The sequence below is a fragment of the Grus americana genome, chromosome 5 (assembly GCF_028858705.1).
Source record: "Grus americana isolate bGruAme1 chromosome 5, bGruAme1.mat, whole genome shotgun sequence".
In the NCBI taxonomy this organism is placed as follows: domain Eukaryota; kingdom Metazoa; phylum Chordata; class Aves; order Gruiformes; family Gruidae; genus Grus; species Grus americana.
The window spans coordinates 12,731,420-12,750,412 of NC_072856.1; the positions used below are offsets into that span (position 1 = coordinate 12,731,420).

An 18,993-nucleotide genomic window follows, 5' to 3' on the forward strand; every position below is an offset into this window, starting at 1 on the left:
TCCCCCTGACCTTTCAGATCTCTCAAGGCAAGAGAGGGAGAGTGAAGGGGGTTAACTTGGGAGAAGTGCAAGCCTCCTGACACGCTGTCCTGTTGTAATTTCACACTTCCTAGAGCTAAGTACATCCCACCCACTGTACTGCTTACCAACGAGACGAATCTGAGAGCAAAAAAGGGCAGATTACCACTACAGATACAACATTAAGTACTTTGAGACAGAAAGAAAAAGTCCTGATAGAGACCTTAATACCACGAAACTCCAAAGCAGTTAGCTCCTTGGCAGAGGAAACTATAACTCACTCCTTAGGGCAGCTGTTTTGGGAAGGTTTTTCAGCTTCCTGCCAAGGCAGTGTGTGCGTATTAAAACCTACACGCCTCAGTGTTGTGTTACCATGGCTCCCCTAATCCTTGCTTCAGCACAGGACCTCAAATCACTGCCTGAAAGGAGCAGGGTTGCAGCGTCAACCCCGCCCAACACCAGACTCGCATTGGAAACCAAAACAGATTGCTCTTAAAGAATGCCCGCAGGAATGTCATCCAACTGGTTGGTAAAGCCAGCCTTTAAGTTTCTAATGTACTTGTTAGAAAAGCCACCGGTTTCTAGGTGACTGAGATTTCTAGCGCTAGAAATGCAAAGCAAATCAGAAGCCTTCAAGCTCTACCCCACAGCAGCCAGGAGGAACCTTCCACACCAGCTTTTCTGATACCAGAAGAGTAATGTCTAGGGAAGTCATGAAGGAACCTGAGGCAAGCATTTGATGGCAACAGAAAGTGAGACTGGACTGCCACTGAAAGAGAGGGAAAAATCACTTTTGGCTAAAAGAGACAGAAAATTAAGAAAGTGCTAACCCTGCTCTACATGATAAAGGAACGAAAAGGTCTCAGAGCCATGAGAGAGAGGGCAGAGCCCCGACTTTCCTCCATCTGGTACACTGTTGCAGCTTGCATAGGGTATGAGCATGCCCTGCTCCATCCATCTGCATAGAGGACTTGGTGCAATTTTCTTCTCATTCTTTGGCTTCCTGTAACTCCTCAGGAATCTAAAAGAAGACACTCCTGAACTCTGGTCCCTGGACTGCTGGGAGTCTATGATTGTATTATTAATACTGTTCAAATGGGTAAATGGTTACACAGGGCTGGCTCAAGTCTTTTGTCTCAACTGCTAAATTAGATTAAAGCGATTAAATTCCCATCAACTTCTATGGCCATAAAGAAGTAAAGAAAACAGACTACAGCTAATCAAGTTGTTGTCCATACCACAGAAATCTTTCCATTCATACTCTGTACTTGATGTACTACGTAACGTCAAACAGTTCTCTTGTAGAACTGAAAACAGATGACACTTTCATGTCTTCATCCTGATGACCAATTTAACATCAAGATAGCACTAATCCCAACAGAGTGTCTTTGAATATGGAAGTTCAGGAAAGCAGAATTATCTCAACGTAATCTTGAGTTTTTATAATTTTTATTGCCTGCTTTTATCCCCACCCCCTCTTTTTAATCTGAGAAAAAAATACTTATTTTGTTCTTTTTCAGTCCTTAAGATTCAGAAAGTTCAGTGGAAAAAATTTGTCGGTGTTCTAGTGGGCAAGTAAATATACTTAAAGGAATAGGTTAGTAACTGATAGATTATTCTTCCTACATTTACGCGGGGGCGGGGGTTTCCGGGGATCTCTGGAGCAAAGGAGACAGTGTACAAACTTGTTTAGATGTGTGTGCGCCAATAGAGCTTTGTGGAGTGCAGCGTATGCAGTCTAGAATTTATTTGTGTTTTGGCTTTCAAATGAATTTTTTTTTTGTAGACAAAATGCAAGATTTTAATTTTTATGCATTTGAAAGTTTTACTAACAGTTGATTGTGATATTTTTGATATTTTTTCTGCCGCAAGAAGAGAAATCAGGATAACAAGCTCAGAACTATCGACCTTCGTGAAGCTCGCATGCAAGTTAGCTTAAAGCACCGAAACTTAAGAACGCTGATGCCATTTCTAAAAGGCAAGCCATTTTATTGAGAAAAAGTTCCTCCTTCTGTTACAGCTGCAAATGAAACTGTAAAGGCACCAAGTGACTCAGTGACAATCTAAGCGTCGCATTGCTAAAAGATAGGGCATTTGCAATAGCAGTGCAAATGCTTAAGCACTTTTTCTAAGAGAAGCATACTGGTTTGCAGTAAATGCTTACCATGCTGAAATGCTGTTGAGCGCGCTTCAGAAAAAGAATATACGCATGCTGTTTTATAGAGTCACAGAATGATAAAAGAGAAAAAAAATAGCACCTAAGTGAATTAACAAAAAAAGTAATGGGTGATAATGGTACCTGTGTGGGTTCTGATATGTTTCTGCAGGTCTCCTGAAGTCTTGAATGATTTAGTGCAATTTTCTTCTGTGCACCGATAAGGCTTTTCACCAGTGTGTGTTCGGACATGACTTTTTAACCCATAGCCTGAAGATCAGAAAGGATGTTATAGTAATATAAACACAAAATTAGGATACTCATAAACCATCACCATCAAAAGCTGTGCTTGCCATTCCAATCGGGAAGCTCCCTGATGAGTAAAATTTGCTCTTTCACTCTGCACAGATAAACACTAAGAAGCAGGAGGAGCTAGTCTACAAAAGATTACCTGTTGCAAAGGCTTTGCCACATCCAGGATGTTCACACTGATATGGTCTGTCGCCTGTGTGTGACCTTTCATGCACCTGTCAAGACATCCAATACACTGACTTAATGAAATGTTGAAACTGATTGCTTCAACACAGAAACAGTTCATTCTTAAAGACAACTTATTTTATTTCTCTTCCTAAGATTCATGTTCAAGTGTTTTCTTTTTAAATCAGCAATAAAAAAAAAAGAAATATGGTAATGATGTTTTTAAAGATGTCTCTTTCCAAGGACTAACCTGATCCTTTCAGTCAGTTTTGCAAAAAACATTTCTGTAAATACACAGAGTTGCCAACATGCCTTACAGCCCACTCCCCATCTGATTTTTGACTCCACTGAGCACTTCTAATAATCCTCTTATGTTGCATGAAAACTCTACAGCAAGGACACCATTTTAACACACGATCCATAGAGTCTGTTACTCACTGACTCCAGAGTGTTTTGTCAGAGACAAGGCAACACTGCAAGGAGTTTACCTCATCAGGAAGTGATTATCTCAGCCTAAGCTGGAATGTGAACAGCTCTACACCCTTACTGTGTTAGTAATTCCTTTACTTAATTTAAAAAAGGAAGGAATTAAGGAGTTGCCACCTGTGAAGAAAAGATGTTCCAGCTTTTCACTTTGAATGTTGGATTGTTTTGAAGAGTTAGACTTTGTATGATGGTAAAATCTTTCAAAAATGGAATTTGTATATGATCATGCATGTATGTAAAGTAGATAATGTGAACACTGGATTTCAGAATTTCTGTGACACTGCTGGTAGAAACTATCTCAACAAGAGATTTCTTACATGCTGGCAATATAGGAGCCTAACATGATCCCACACCTGCATCTATCCAGAACAGTAAGCAAAATCAGCTGAGCACCTGGGACAACCAATAAAAATCAATCCAATAAACATTTGACAAAACAGCACCATTGCAACTGGCTCTCTGTTAATTTCTGTTACTTTTAACCATATAGTCTGTCAAAAGAAATTATGCCTGCAAAGTAACAACGCTCATTTTACATCTCATCACCTTAAGATGGTGAGCTGTTGTGTACAGTTTTCCACAGCCATCGTAATCACAGCGAAAGGCTTTCTCTCCACTCTGCTGAGATTTTGCAGTCACTCTGGTTCCATGTCCTTGCAAGACAATCTTAAATTAAAAAAAAATAAAAATTAAAAAACCCCAATACAATGGATCAGAAAAGTCACACACTTTATTTTGCTATCACGTCAGAGCTGATTCTGACAGGTTTCTTTTGTCTCTCTTTACTACGCCATGTATTTCTTAGTCCTCAGTAAATAATGTAAAAATAAATAACTAAAAAGCGTAAGTTGTGATGAAAGAGAGAAACTGTAAAACGTATTTACTTGTAGCTAGCAAATTTAAATACATGCATTAATTAGCCAAATAACAACAAAATAATTTGAAATACAAGCCCAGTGGCAAAATGACCAAATTAGTGGACAGAAGAGGCCTAGGTTACATTTATGGCACTGGATCTGTTCCTAAGGGAGATGAGCCATAAATCGGACCACCTTCAAAGATAAGTTCATGCAAAGGCCAAACAATAATTAAATGCATTTATAATGAGCACTTTTTGAAAATGAAGGAAAGTATTTTGTACTTTGTCAGTGATGCACGTGTTTTGATCAAACTAATTGGAGCAATTTGAGCTAGGTTCTACTCTCCTTTCTGACATGACACAACAGGAAAATATACAGAATAGCTTTGCGATGCAACTTAAACACCTTTTAAAGGCTTCTCCATACACTAATATGCAAGAAACATTCATATAGACTGAAGAAAGAGGCAGAAGCCCAAATGTAAACATTTTGATACAACTGTATGCAAGGTAATCGAGACTATTTTAAAAGGTCTATCCTTCTTTTAAATCACCTCCTTTTCTTATGGATCAAATTCTATTCTGAATTGTCAAAAGAACATTTCACAGAATCGACGAGGTGGGCAGGCACCTCTGGAGATCTTCTAGTCCAACACCTCCTGTTCAGCTGCAGCAGGTTGCTCACAGCAGTATCCAGATGGGTTCTGAGTGTCTCTAAGGACAGAGACTCCTGGAAGCTGCCCCCAGCCTTCACATTCCCAACTAATTCTTCTTGGTAAGTATGAGGTCCAGCAAAGCGTCTCACCTCACCAGCTGCTCAATAACCTGCTTTGGGTTGCCAGCTGCCATCCCTGAACTCCAGAAACCTCCTGGATATCATGTGCCCTGTTCTGATGCTCTTCCAGCAGATACCGAGATGGTTTAAATTCCCCACTAGGACCTGGGCCTGTGAACATGAGGCTTCTTCCAGTTGTCTGAAGAAGGCCTCATCTTCTTCCTGATCAGGCACTCTATAGCAGACCACCACCACAATGCCACCCGCACTGGTCTGCCAGCTAATTCTGACCCATCAGCTCTTGACTGACTCATCACCCATGCCAAAGCAGAGCCCTGTGCAGTCCTGTTGTTCTCACATGAAGGGCAGCTCCCCCTCCTCTCCTTCCCCACATGCCCTTATTAAGAAACCTGTATCCATCCATCACAGCACTCCAGTCACCTGAACTATCCCACCATATGTCCCTCATCTCAACGAGACTGCTCTGCAACTGCACATAGACCTCTAATTCCTCATTCAGATAGATCAGAAATTTGAATGAGAACAACTTTCCTATGGATTCTTCAGGAAGGATGCCTTGTTACCTTCAGACTGTTCTTAAGACTAAAGATGCAAAGTTGAATATCAAATTTTTAATCAACTGAAATGTACACCACCACCACTTCAGAAAAGCTTCTCTCAGACCACGGAGAAAAACATAACCTTATGAATCACGAAACCCATTACTAATACTATTGTTTAACCTATGATATCATGAATCACAGAAGTCACTTTAATACATTGAGGATCACAAAGAAGATGCTTGGTTGGGCATCTGCACTTAAGCATTGATTTGTTTTTTCTATTAGTAAACCTGCCAGTATTTCTTTGTTGTTTCAGCATATGAAAATATGTATATAGTTGCAAAGATCTGCTATAAAGCTGAAGTATACCAAGTTTAAAAGAAAATTAACACAGTTCTATAATCAATGTGCTAATATCTGTAAGGAAATAACCAGACATACTTTTACTAATGTTAAGATTGATATGGGGGGAAGGGGGAGGAATAAAACAGAACACTTAGGAAAAAAAACATTAGTTGAACATTATGAGCATTTGTTCAACAGTGACAGGTATAGTATTAAAATTGCTGTGTGTAGAAGATAACACATGCTAAAGAAACTAAAAAATTCAAATATTAGGAGGCACAAAATCAGAAGAACATAGCAAACAGAGCACCTTGATAATATGAAACTTGTTGAGAGGAACTGTGTACTGCAAATTACTTTTAAATCGACAAAATTTAAAAAAAAACCACCTAATTTTAAAAGAAATCACAAATGCATCCTGAGTTCAGACAGGTTAACACAAGAGAACAACAAAGGTAACAAAGATCTCAGATATGATTTTTATATAGTATACATACAAACTTCAGTCATGTGATTCTGCTTTTATTATGAACAGATGGGTGTGACAGGTTTGCAGGGAAATAGTGTGTGATATCCATTTGAACACACACAGTCTTTTGTTTTCACATGTGGAAATCACAATGAGGTTTAATGCTTTTTCTTTGGTGAAAAACCTAACCATATGCAAGTTTGAATGACTACTAAGCAGCATGACATCTGCTCTGTTCTTGTGTTACCTGTGGACTTAAAAGGTTTTAGTATACACACTTATTTAATACTATATCTAAATATGAGACTATTTTATCCCAAAGAATATGTTATTTCAAAATGAGTTGCAAGTAGGTATCTACTTAAATCACGATATAAACATGATTAAGATTTTCATAGATAACTGATAGCTTTGGGACCCTTCAGTTGGCCAGCTGAAGTCACCTTATAGGGGTCAGAATTTGAGACTAAGCCTCAATACCTTTTGAAATACCAGAACTTTTTTTATTTGGAACATATAATGTTCCATAAGATCAGCACGTTTCCATATGGCATATGTGTTGTCATACACGTATAAGATAAAACAACCTCCAGATTCACTTTGTTTTGGGGCTGAGGCTGAAATCAACATGTAACTGGATACTGGTTACAGGTAATTTTGCTTAATAGGCTCTTACTTCCAGGTAAAACCAACCAAGATCTTATCTTACTCTTCCTTGAATTTTGCGTTTTGTTGGAGTTGTATCCCTGTTCCAACCTACAAGTGTGCAAAACCTCTACATTTCTTGATTTCATTTCATGGAATATATTCCAATACCTTAAATAATGCATGTATTAGTTATTCTATCCTTTCACAGTCATGCCACACAGGAAATTGGAGTGTCTGCAGCTTTAAATATTGTGGGATCTAGCTTTTACAAAAATAAAGAATAGAGAAATTTGAGGTAACTGTCAGAAGGGAGCCTGTAATTCTTCCTTTCACAGATACTGTATTTTACCTTGGAAGATATTTTTCCTCCTTGTCTGGTTCATTATCTCTTAAATTCAACAAAAAGTAAAAACAAGGCTTCTCTGACCAAACCTTTCTCAATGCAATGACTTTTCCATTTTTTATTTTGTTGTTTGAACATGTGAAGGTATAGGGGGTTTTCTTATTATTTTTGTTGTTGGTCATAATTCTTTGAAGCCCAGAATACGTTTTGATTTGTCTTTTCCCTTAATAAAATACGTTATGATGACAAATACCATTCTCCTCACATAATTTTATGGATCCCAGGTAAAAAAGCTTGAGACTTAATAAGTTGCACCTGTATTTTCTAGTGCCCTTTGAACTTCTACGTTAATATTTTCACATCGAAAAGGTTTTTGTATTTCTACGTACTAACAACATGAATGCAGAAAAAGAAATGAAGTATTTTTCTGCGTTTTAAGCGTTCACTAGGATCAACACTCTTATCTACTGATTACTTACAAAATCCACAATAAAAGTCAGGGACTCTAACAGGGCAAATGGAATCAAAATAAGTGACCAAAGAGAGAACAGTTCCAGACATATGCCTGGAATTGTCTCTCTTAAGAAGAAAATAATTCATTAATTGAGTCAGCATTCCTTCTGCTTTAAGGACTATGAAAAGTCACATTCATTCTCTGGAAAAGAACTTCTGAAATACTTACACCCTTACTGATGAAATACTCAGGTCAGCTTGAAAAAAATCTTAGAAATTCAACATATTTTTTAATTACCTTTTAACAGAAAACCCCCAGAAAACATTAAGTATTAGAAGATCTTTTTTAAATCCTGTGAAAGGATCTTGTAGAAAGTGAGAAATATGACCTATCTGTATAGATTTGAGATCTAAAATTTCTGAAGGGTAGCAGCAAACCCTAGTTCATGGCTACACAGGACTACCTATCATGTACATCGCTGGGCAGAGAAGACAGAAGAAAGAGATATATTTAATTATTTTTTAATGGGCTACATACCTGCATTTTTTTATCTTGTTCATTTTCGCCTATCATTCCTGTGCCACTAACACTGTCATTTCCATCAATAGACACCTGATAAAACAAGTTGAAATGGGAAAAACATTTACAGGTTATTTTTATTCATCTGAAAACCAGAGGATTACAGACAGTTCCTGAGTGCTTATTTCATAGCTCTCTAGCTCCCTCTTGAAACATGGTTATCCTATAGTATATTAGCCTATATGAAAATCACCACTTGTAGCATCTGCATTATAGAATAGGTGAAGTTAGCATCTCAAAATTGTCTTAAAGTAGGAAAGACTGCAAGAACCAAGTATGTTAAATTAATAGACTGACAAAAGTATTAAAATAAATAACTTTAACAATACTGAGTTCTGACAGAAAAAAAAAAGCGAATGTTTACTTTTATAGTAGGGATATACCTCTCACTCCCTGTTAAGCAGAATTTACTTGTTTTGAACAGCACAACTCCTTCGGAATCAAAATACCTAAGACAATGTGTTACATCTCAATTCGAAATAGTCAAATTACAACAGCTAAGCAAAGACTTGTGTATGGCTCCATAGGTTTATTTTTAAAAACAGTATACAGGAGGAGAAAGGTATTGCTGCTTTCCAAGGAACTTATAAAAATATTTGAAAGAATATTAGATGTTAATTTGAAAAATTTATTTAAATAAAAATATAATTGCCCAGTTTAAAAAAACCCACAAACTCTCTCACATACAACAACCCAAAGAACAGTGTCTTATTAGTTACAGTAGAATAAACTAATTTAAAGTATACTTTACATAGTTTCCCATTCCTTAATTGCCTCTGTATTGAGCACAGGCATTCATAATACTTTATGCATCCATTACACTCAAAGCTGAGATTGATGCACCTAAATAGTTTGGCAGGAACCCTACCTCAGCTGGTATGCTTATGCCCTTTCACTAAGGAGGTCATAGCAGGCTCCTGAGAACGTTAATGGTTGTGTAAAGTATCTTGCTCAAGGCATTAGCTATCAACATTTCACTTTGAGACTGAAGATGAACTTGTCCCATAAAAGGTTTTCAGACCGTACTATCTTTCTAAAGTAGATGATTGTGAGCAATATACTTTTGGCAACTTTGAGCTATAACAGTAAAGAGGAAAGTGCCCAAGCAGAGCTAAGTTTACATTACAGAGAGACTGCAAAGAGAGTTTGCAAAGCCGGCAATTTTTTTTTTTTTTAAAGGAAACAATAGCCATTTTGGGACCTTCTGCACAATTTTTGAAGGGAAGGAGAGAGCCTGCACAGAAATGAGACTTGAATCCCACCATCCTGAACTTCCTGTTGTTGGTTGAGAAAGGAACCGCTGACATGAAATTAAATGTTCATCAATGCCACTGGAAACAAATGATCCAAACGGAATGTGCATGCTTATGTGTAGACATACACAAACCCCAGGAATTGTACTTTTCCAGCAGCTAGGATGTTGCAGGAAAACAGCTTATGGAAGAAAAGTATGTGTGGTAAGCTCTTCACAATTCCATTATATATCTTCTGACTTTATGTTCACTGAGAGCAATGATCTCTTTTTCCCTTGGTTGCTTTGGGTGGAAGATGACATTGACTTAGTCCAAAATTAAAAGGACTCTAGTTAAGTCTTTGCATGTGCTCTGCAAGATGTGGGAAAGTAGTACTATGCCTAAAGAAGAAGCAAGGGACAATGAAAAATGTACGTGTTCCACCACTTCCAGTGAGCTTCTCTGTAGTCGTCTTGGTTCTCTTTGTATGAACTCTCTTACAGAGTTTTTACACTGATCTTGGGCAGCCTACTGATCTTTGCTATTTCTGCCTGTAATGTAGGACAGGGGATGAGAGAAGAACCACCATTCTCCAAATCTGCTTTTAAAATTTTCTTTGCTTTTTAAGTTTAGAAGAGAAAACCTTCAAAGAGAAACAAAACCCAAAAACAAACCAAAAAAAAGACAACACCCAATTTTAAACCTCTCTTTTTGCAGTACTGGGAGAATTCTGGAAGGACTCCAAGGAAGATCTTTGAGTTCCTCCTAAAAGACTGTCTTAGATTCTAAAGAAAGATTTAGTCTGCCTTCAGTTAAGAATGTAAGAACACCTATACTCAGTCAAACTAAAGGTCAATCTAGTGCACCATTTTGTTTCCAACAGCAGCGAGCAGCAGATGCTAAAGAAGACTAAAGAAACAGGCCAAGCATATAGTGATACATTCCCAGAAATATTCTCCCAACCTTCAAGCAATTTATGGCTTAGGAACTTCCTGAAGTAGAGGTCACATGTTTCTACCTAGTAGCCCGGGATACATTTTTCTTCTATGAATTTACCTAATTACTCTTTGAATTCAGAGACATATTAGCATCCACAATATCCTACAAGCACTGCCATGGTTTCACTTTGTGCTGTTTGAAAAAGTATTCTTCCCTTGTTTTTCTTGAACCTGTCACCTGAGAGTTTCACCTGGTACTTCCCAGTTCTTACACGGGTAAAGACAATGACAAGTCACTACTCTTCTTTGTGCCACTTAAAATTTTATAAAATTCTATCATATGCTTACCTCATGTATTTCATATGTTTAGTCACCATTATTGCCCCTTCCTATACCTTTTTCAATGTTCCTATACCAGCTGCCACGAAAAGTATGTATTGCCTCGCTATGAAGCATACACAGACATGGAGGAGAATCACAAACCCACATTTCTCCTTTTAAGAGAAAGGCAGGGTTCGGATGATTGAGCTATAATTTGCTTTTGTACATAAAACAGGTGCAATACTTGGAAACTCATTTCTGACTTTCCCTAAGAGATTCTAGTGGTACCTTTCAGAATAAGGTTCTGAGATGAAAGCTTAAAGAAAATAAATATAACTTTTCCTAGACACACACAAGTACACTACAGAAAACAAATTCACATTACAAAACTAAAACACACATGTTGAGAGAAATAGGACAAAAAAGCAAATTGATTTGCATTTCTTCTGTTTTTTCTTCACCTTCTCAAAACAGAAACTTATAACAAATTATGGTTAATATAACTCTTTGTTAAGAAGGACAAAGGTATGATTGATTTAAACCTAACTTAAATAGTCGCTAGGGAATGTGTAAAAGCTTGTCACTACAGCTCAACTAACCTTGAATTACCTTTTATTTTATGAAATGTTAAAGCATAGCCAAACACAACACAATCTGACTGACTCTCTTAGGATCTCTCAATTGTAACAGACAGAAGCATAATGGAAAGAATAGTGTATAAGCCATTTAATTATCCTAACTGGCCTTCTCCCAAAATCTGAAAACTCTCAGTGACACTAGAGGACAGATTTTAAAATTTATTCTACTCTTTTTCCAGAGCAATACAAGAACTAATGGTAATCATTCAGCAACTGGGACACTGCTAAACTATAAAGTCATGGAAGTTGCACCGCCCATTATTATACTTACATCATGCTTTACAGAAGTCCACTAAAGTGGACAATGTGAATTTAAGGCATCATACTACATTTTACTATTGAAAGTATGGATCAAAGAAGTTTTTACAAAATCAGTAACTAAGTGTCTATTTTATACTTAATACAATGCATTGTCCTTGCTCAGTACACCAGGCCCTCCTCTTCCCAATGCAAGAAAAAAAAAATTTAAAAAATCCAACAATAGTGCCTGAACAAGAATAATTTAACTTTGTCCTTCTTTCCAAACAGTGTCCTCTCAAGAGGCTCCTTTCCAATGCTGTATTTTAAAGAAAGTTATAATTTAGTTGTCTAAATCACTGTCCCAATCAATCTGACTCCACATCATTTCAGTGTTCAATCTTTTGTTCTTTTTATGCAACACTACACACTGCAGCTGCACATGATAGTGAAGCACTGTCATGACGATTTGGTGTTCTCTCTTCTAAGAGTCTGAAGGCTCTCTTAATCATAATTTTAATTCCTGGATCACAATTGGCTTTTGCTGCCAAGTATCTTGTGATGCTGCACTAAAACATTACGGACAGAGAAAATGCCTTTCAGTATACCTTGGCTGCATATTGCTCCAAAGCACTGATGGTATCTGGGTCAATGGCAGCATCTCCTGTATGAAGACCTGCCACCGTGCCATCAGCTTGAATGGCTAAAATAGTATCTGACTGTGGCATCTGCACCGTGTGGTGAATGTAGGCAGTAGTTCCATCCTCCAGCTGGACTGCTTGTAATGCACTCTGGTCATAACTGTCTGAGAAATAATATTACAAAGTGTTATGAAAAAAAGGAATAGCAATGCCTGCATGTTACATGAGAAACTACTACTGTTTAGGAAATGTCTCCTGAAGTCATATATATGTATGAAAGATATGAGAAATGTAAACACTTAAAATATTACTACGAATAGCGCTGGTGAAATTTTTTTCAATGCAACACCTCCCATAGCTTTATTTCTCACACTTATAAAAGTGCAAAACCAATTTTATATTGGTCTAGCTTTATTTACAAAGGAAACCAGGAACACAAATACGCTTTCCATTTTGTATCCGCTCATAATAAAATGAAAATAATCTAACACATGTACTGACATCAGTACTGCAGATTTTAGAATTCATAAATCTGATAATTTTAAGAACAGAATCATGCAAATATGCAAAAGAAACACCTAAAATATAGGATGATTTTTAAGGAGGACATTCTTTATTATATTCTCTCCTCTTAGTATTGCTAATTGTAGAATGTAATTCTTGTCACACTAGTTTAAACAGACTTAAAATATCTACTTGTTCACTTTTTGTAGAAAAGTAGTACCATTTCCAAGACTAGTGTAATCATCTTCTGCAGACATCTAAGTTATAATTTAAAATAAATACGTTTGCGTTCTTGACTGTCAGCTGTCACATTTTCTGCCCTACTACCTAATGACAAAATCATCAATAGCATGATCTTTAAAATTTAAGTCAATCTCTACATTCTTTAGCTCAAGAGGGATTGATTGACTGATTCTTACCTGCTTTCTCTTCTCATTTTCACATGCAGTTGTTGCTGGAATTTGTATAACAGCTTACATTCTTTATTAACATGACATATACTTACTTTAATGTGAACCTGGGCTAAAAAAAAGGTGAAATATGCTGGTTTTGGTTCTCTTTATAAGTGTTGTATGAGGCCCAAATAAGGAACTGAACCAGTCTCATTTCAACAACTTCTAGATGTCACAAAGTAAAAGCAACAAGTAATCTACATTGGAAATCACACTAAATGATGTGATAGTCTAAAGAGTACCATATTTTATACTGCTGAAGTTCTGTTGAACTCTAATGTAATAAATCGCACTTAAAAAAAAAAAATTACCTTTCGAGGTGTGATGAATAAATGCTGTAGTTCCATCCTCCAGCTGAACTGCTTGTCCATCTTCCAGACGCAAGCTGTCCCCTGTTCGGAAAAAAAGAATTACAACGCTTCAACAACAATTTGAAAAGTCCATTAGTTGGAAAAGATTAAACACTAAATACCTAGGATCACTAAATACCTAGGATCTCTTCATGACTGTTTCAATTAAAATAAGAAATCAAACTATCATAATGACTGTTAATTACTTAATATCAATATTTATCAGTAAAACATTATTTTAGAATATATTTCTTGGATTATTACACTTACTACTTTTAGACATGGGTACATGTTGAACATAAGCAGCAGAACCATCTTCTAATTGAATCACTTGGCCATCCATTAATTTGCCATCTGAAATACACAATGAGAATTCCTAAAAAATATTCTGTATGACACACCACAGTTTAAACACACAGTTGATACTTTCTGGATTAAAATATCAAGTAAATATGACCGAGAAATAACGTTTGGTAAAGAGTAAGCACAGTGTGACTATGCAAAGGTTTTAAAATTCTGGGATAAAAAAAAATTTAAAAGGCCTGATATCCTATCCAGTAGGCCAAATGTTGATATTTGGGTTTGAAGGGTAAAGCTTATCTCACTTTTGTTTGACTTATGCTCTGCATTTGATACCTGCATCTTATTAGTAGCAGAAATAAATATTTATTTTATAGTATTACTGTAATACCTGTAATTCCCAGCTAGAATTGGAACTTCATAAACATTGTACAAATTTTGCCTGACTTTACAATCCAAAGGGGTTTACAACCCAAAGACTGGGTTAAAAGGGGGAATATGATTTCAATATCAATCAGCTTCTAGTCATTTACCTACCTTTAGAATTGTGCTGTATGTAAGCTGTGGAGCCATCAGCCAGGGTAACTGCTTGCAAACTCACACCTTCCATGTTTTCTAAGTTGTCACCATCTAGCAAGGAGAAAACTTCGCTATTACCAGCATCAAACCCTAAAAATCACAACTTAACCACCTCCATAAATTATTACATCCCCTTAAAGCATAATGATTTCAGAAATAATAATAGGAAATAGTTCTTTCTTGCTTTCTGGTTTTTGAACCTTGAACATATACTGGGGTTATATGTTCAAGATTTTTCTCTGTAAACATGACAGCTAGAATGTTATTTTCCTTAACTAAAAAAGTTACAGTGTCACTAAATAAATAAATAACTACAAAGCTGATGTTTTAGGAGAAATATTAATTAGATCATGAGTGTCAACAGTGAAATAATTATATATATATATACTTGTATTGATAATTTTGTTTTGTACACTATCACCTGTCATTAATATACATAAATCTATTTAGAGTAAAACACAGATTTAGGAAAAAGTTTTTAATCATGTAAAATCATAACAAAGCTGTCAGAAAACATCAAGTTTAAACCAATTCTAGATCACCATTCTATTTTAAAACTCAACTTCTTTAATACATACTTAGAGATAAACTGAAGTTACAAAGTATAAAACAGTAAAACTGTAGTAAGAATAAAGTCAGATTTGTATTTCCTATTTTGGCACATTTACATTATTATCTTAATTAAGAGATTATTTCCTTTCAGAATTAAATTAGTGAACTTAATCTCAGTTAACTAAGAATAATTTCTGTTAGATTTTTCATTTAGAATACACTATGGGAGTTTTAGAGTTTTATCTGAATTTCAAACAGAAAAGACACAATAATGTAGAAATATTTTAACCTGAAGGTTCACCTTGCACAGCTACAGCTTCTGTTAGACAGAGAGTCACATGCTGGGCCTCCATTCCTCCTCCAGAAAATTCAGTCATTCCCTGAGAGTCTCGATTTATCTGAGCTAATAACATTGTCTACCTAGAAAGAAAGTATTCACAAAACATAGATAAAAAATTTAAATACAGAACCAGAACTTGTTAAAGACAATCTAAGTTTAATTAGATTTTTATACAGCTGCTACAAATATTTTATGTTACCGTCCGCATACAGAAGATGCAATGAATGATTGACTTACCTGGAAAATACTTCAGAGGAAAAAAAAGTTATTTGAAATAGGTAAATATTGTTACCTCATTTAACTAAGCTGTTGAGAACTTCAGGAAGCAGTTACTAAATTGAAGTGCATCAACCACATTTAGGTTTCAGTTAGATATGATTCATTCAACCAGTGTATAAAGAATAATGATGGCATAAGTAATGCTATGTTTTTATGCCCAGAATTAAAATAAAGCTAACAATTCACCCATGGTCACCCATAACAACAGCAGGGCTTGAACTATATAAATTAAACATGTCTCCAGTGCCAGTAAGAGGTTTAGAATCTATCACACACTGGGAAATACATACTTCATTAGTAAATTTGACTGAATGATCCAACTATTTCCCTAAACTTTCCAGGAAGGTTTCTATTTAAAAAAAAAAAAAAAATCTGTCCTTGAAAATAATAAACTACCTCATGATAAAATGCATTGATAAGACAACAGCATAGTGATTAGCGAGTGACAGTCACAACTCTGCATATATCTCATAGAACCAGACATGCCCATCCCTTTGGATACTAATTTTTTACCCTGGTACGTTTCAATATGGGAGATTAAGAAGTCTACTGAATCTGAAATGCCATTACTAATTTTCAGTATTACTAGATTAAGAAGCTATAAAGGAAATACATAACATTGCATTCTACTAACTCAGATGTTGGCTTTAACCATAGGAAAACAAACAAGCAAAAAAACCCCCAACAACCAAAAGAGAGTCTGAGTTCTGCAAGCCTTTTAGTTAACGTAACATACACTTAGATGTGGATAAAAAAGAAAATCACATGGAATTGCAATCTAGGCTACACAGCATCAAAGCAACTTTTCCCCCACCCCAATCTCTTGATAGTCAAGAGTTTTTCTTACAAGACGACGCACTTAGCTAATCTCACAAAAAGGTTACAGATAAACAATCAAAGCTTTTAATCTTAGTATGGCTTTATGACCTGCTGTTTTATAACTCAAGGCTGAGAAGAATAATCTAGGGTTTTTAATTTACTTATGATTACATTTCTAAATAACTGAACTATTTTTACCTCTATAATCCAGAAATCTGACCTTGAATGAGCAACTCCTCAACGGTCTCAAAGACCGCTGAGAAACTTGTGCTTAACATGAAAACTAAAGAATAACGAAAGCAAAATTAGACCTTTTAGGTACTCCAGCATGCCTGCAGCATTTAAAAGGTTTTTGTACACTAATTTAGCAGTTGAAAATTATACCCAAATAATATTTTCCAAATACATCCAAGTCACTTTGAACCAGACTCTGTTTCCTAGGGGCAGACAGCTACGTAAATTTCTTAGTCTCAGCAGAGAAAAAGCCGACCCACACCCAGCTGCTGCAGCTCTGCTGCTTTTGCTGTCTGAAGTGCTTTAACCCAAGTGCTGTGCACACAGCAAATGTGTCGCTACAGTCCAAGCCCCACTAACTTTTAATGTGATGTTATACTAAGTACCCACATTACCTCCAGAAATTGGACCCAGAGCCTAATCACCTTGGCGTGTATAAGAATATTATCGACAGTTCAGTTAACAGTTAAGAGCCCCGTTAATGGACTAGATATAGTTTAATACACAAAGTAGATGGGGTAGCTTTAGGAAGGTTTTAAACTTCTTGTAAAAAAGCAAGTTTTTGATGCACTACATTGAAAATCATATAAGAAAAAAAACACTACTAATGATCGGTTCACAATTCAATAAGAAATATGCCTTCCAAGATTAAAATCCTACATAATAGCTATCTGGAACATTAAGGAGATTAAAATATAGGCTTGTAATAGAGAATCTGAACCTTGAACAACTCTGAGCATCAAAAAGAAGATATAGTTCAGATAGAAACCCAAAAGAGGTGGGAAGATGGGAAATTCTTGTTCCCATCATCCTTTTCAAGAAAAGAAGCTTTTATAGAAAATGAGGTCTCTAAAAGAGATGTAATAGAACAGAAGAAGAGCCAGTGCAGAGAAGCCATCCAGACTAAATTGCATTTATACTAGATGTTTCTGAAGAAAATGAAATAGCTAAAGTTTTTTGGATACTATAACCTAAGGGACAAGGAATTGTACGAGGACATAAGAGATCCTGAGTTCAACTCCTTCCTCTGCCATCTCCACGTTAGTGACTTTGGACTAGTAACTTCTTTCTCTATTACTCATTTATCCCCCCATCTCAAAATAGGGTTAAAACATTTACTTACAAAGCACTTTACTTGTAAAACAAAAATGGGACAACATACTGTAGCTATAGGATCAGCTTAAACAAGCACTGAAGTGGCCCTACACTCAGCGTTCATGTACTGTGCAGCAACTAAGATTAGAAAACTGATGCAGTTAAACAAATAAACTAGCACCAAAAAAAGTTTTATTCCAGACCAGTTTGCAAGGACTGCTTCTCTGGAGGTACTGCCAGCTCGTAGCAAGTTAAATTAAGTAATTATGGTATAAGATGCTAGTGGTGCACAGAGGTTGTCTGTCTTCTGAAATGCAACAGTGTTCTGTACTGTCGGTGCTTTCCATTCGCTCAATTTTCAGGACGCCTCATGAAAGTTGGTTGCAAAGCAGCTAGACCACTTCACACATTGGAGAAGGAAGGCTACACAGCCACTGGTTTTAACTAGAACTATATTCTGAAACAATTCCAGCAGAGACTGCATCTCAAAGGCCTTTCAGCTCAGATCTACTTTACAGTATTCCCTCTCTTAGACAAAGTATTTTTTAAGAAGCCTCCAGCATCTTTAATATACTCTCTGCCTTTAAAATAGAATAATGTCTTTCCTCCAGAGCTTATGCCTCTTCCCTCAACTTTGGGGAAGTAGAGAGTAAGCTAGTCAATGCAGACAACTGTGAAGTCCTAAAAGAGTCAGAGCAGAACCAACTGCTTAAAAGGTCAATGGCTACTTTGGAAGAAAAAGAAATCTAATGCAAGATAAATTCAAGGGCCAAAGGAGCAAAAGTATTTGTTTAAATTATTTTACTGTGTTTGTTATTGTAGTGTGACTGATTAATAGTTATCACACACTGAAAAAAAACCCAGAGTGAACTGCTGCACACAGCAAAACAACATTCACTACTTTCCTCTATTCCAGATGATCTGGACAATCACACGCTGTAACTTACACAGACTATGCTGCTGTTTTCTCCCAGTTCCGACTCCTTTAAAATTATCCAATATATCCTCTTCCCAATCCTCTGTCCTTCCACTAGCTTCTTATCCCCAGCTCCATCCCTTCTCCTTGAAGTACCAGTTTCCTTCTTCAGCCAGTCGTATCATGGTACCAAATTTCCAGCACATCCCTCTTCCCAAATATAATCCCATTCTTCTTGTCAAAATAACCTAAAATACTCCCGTGTCCACACCAACTCCTTCTGCAACTAGTCCCCAAGTCTTCTTTTACTGCTGGCCTGCTCTACGTGTCCATCACACCATCGTCTATCACATTCCTCTCTCTCAAGACAGTTCATGTTCAGACCCATCTTAGAA

The 18,993-nt window shown here is 36.4% G+C and overlaps 1 protein-coding gene across 9 annotated transcripts in view; it reads right to left on the reverse strand.

Annotated features, from left to right (window-relative positions):
- The window catches only part of ZNF143 (zinc finger protein 143), a 48,712-nt gene that overhangs the window by 18,739 nt on the left and 10,980 nt on the right, over positions 1 to 18,993 (reverse strand). For 7 of the 9 annotated variants that reach the window (XR_008577463.1, XR_008577464.1, XR_008577461.1 and 4 more), the window contains exons 2-10: positions 15,205 to 15,335; positions 14,322 to 14,414; positions 13,755 to 13,838; positions 13,446 to 13,526; positions 12,146 to 12,342; positions 8,130 to 8,204; positions 3,683 to 3,802; positions 2,625 to 2,700; positions 2,318 to 2,443 (exon numbers count right to left, since the gene is read on the reverse strand). Coding sequence is in view for 4 of the 9 variants with exons in the window: in XM_054828535.1 (XP_054684510.1) it covers positions 2,318 to 2,443; positions 2,625 to 2,700; positions 3,683 to 3,802; positions 8,130 to 8,204; positions 12,146 to 12,342; positions 13,446 to 13,526; positions 13,755 to 13,838; positions 14,322 to 14,414; positions 15,205 to 15,328 (976 nt within the window). In the remaining 5 variants the exon portion in view is untranslated. The remainder of the gene's footprint in view (positions 1 to 2,317; positions 2,444 to 2,624; positions 2,701 to 3,682; positions 3,803 to 8,129; positions 8,205 to 12,145; positions 12,343 to 13,445; positions 13,527 to 13,754; positions 13,839 to 14,321; positions 14,415 to 15,204; positions 15,336 to 18,993) is intronic. The other 2 variants (XM_054828537.1, XM_054828536.1) reach the window with 1 other exon arrangement.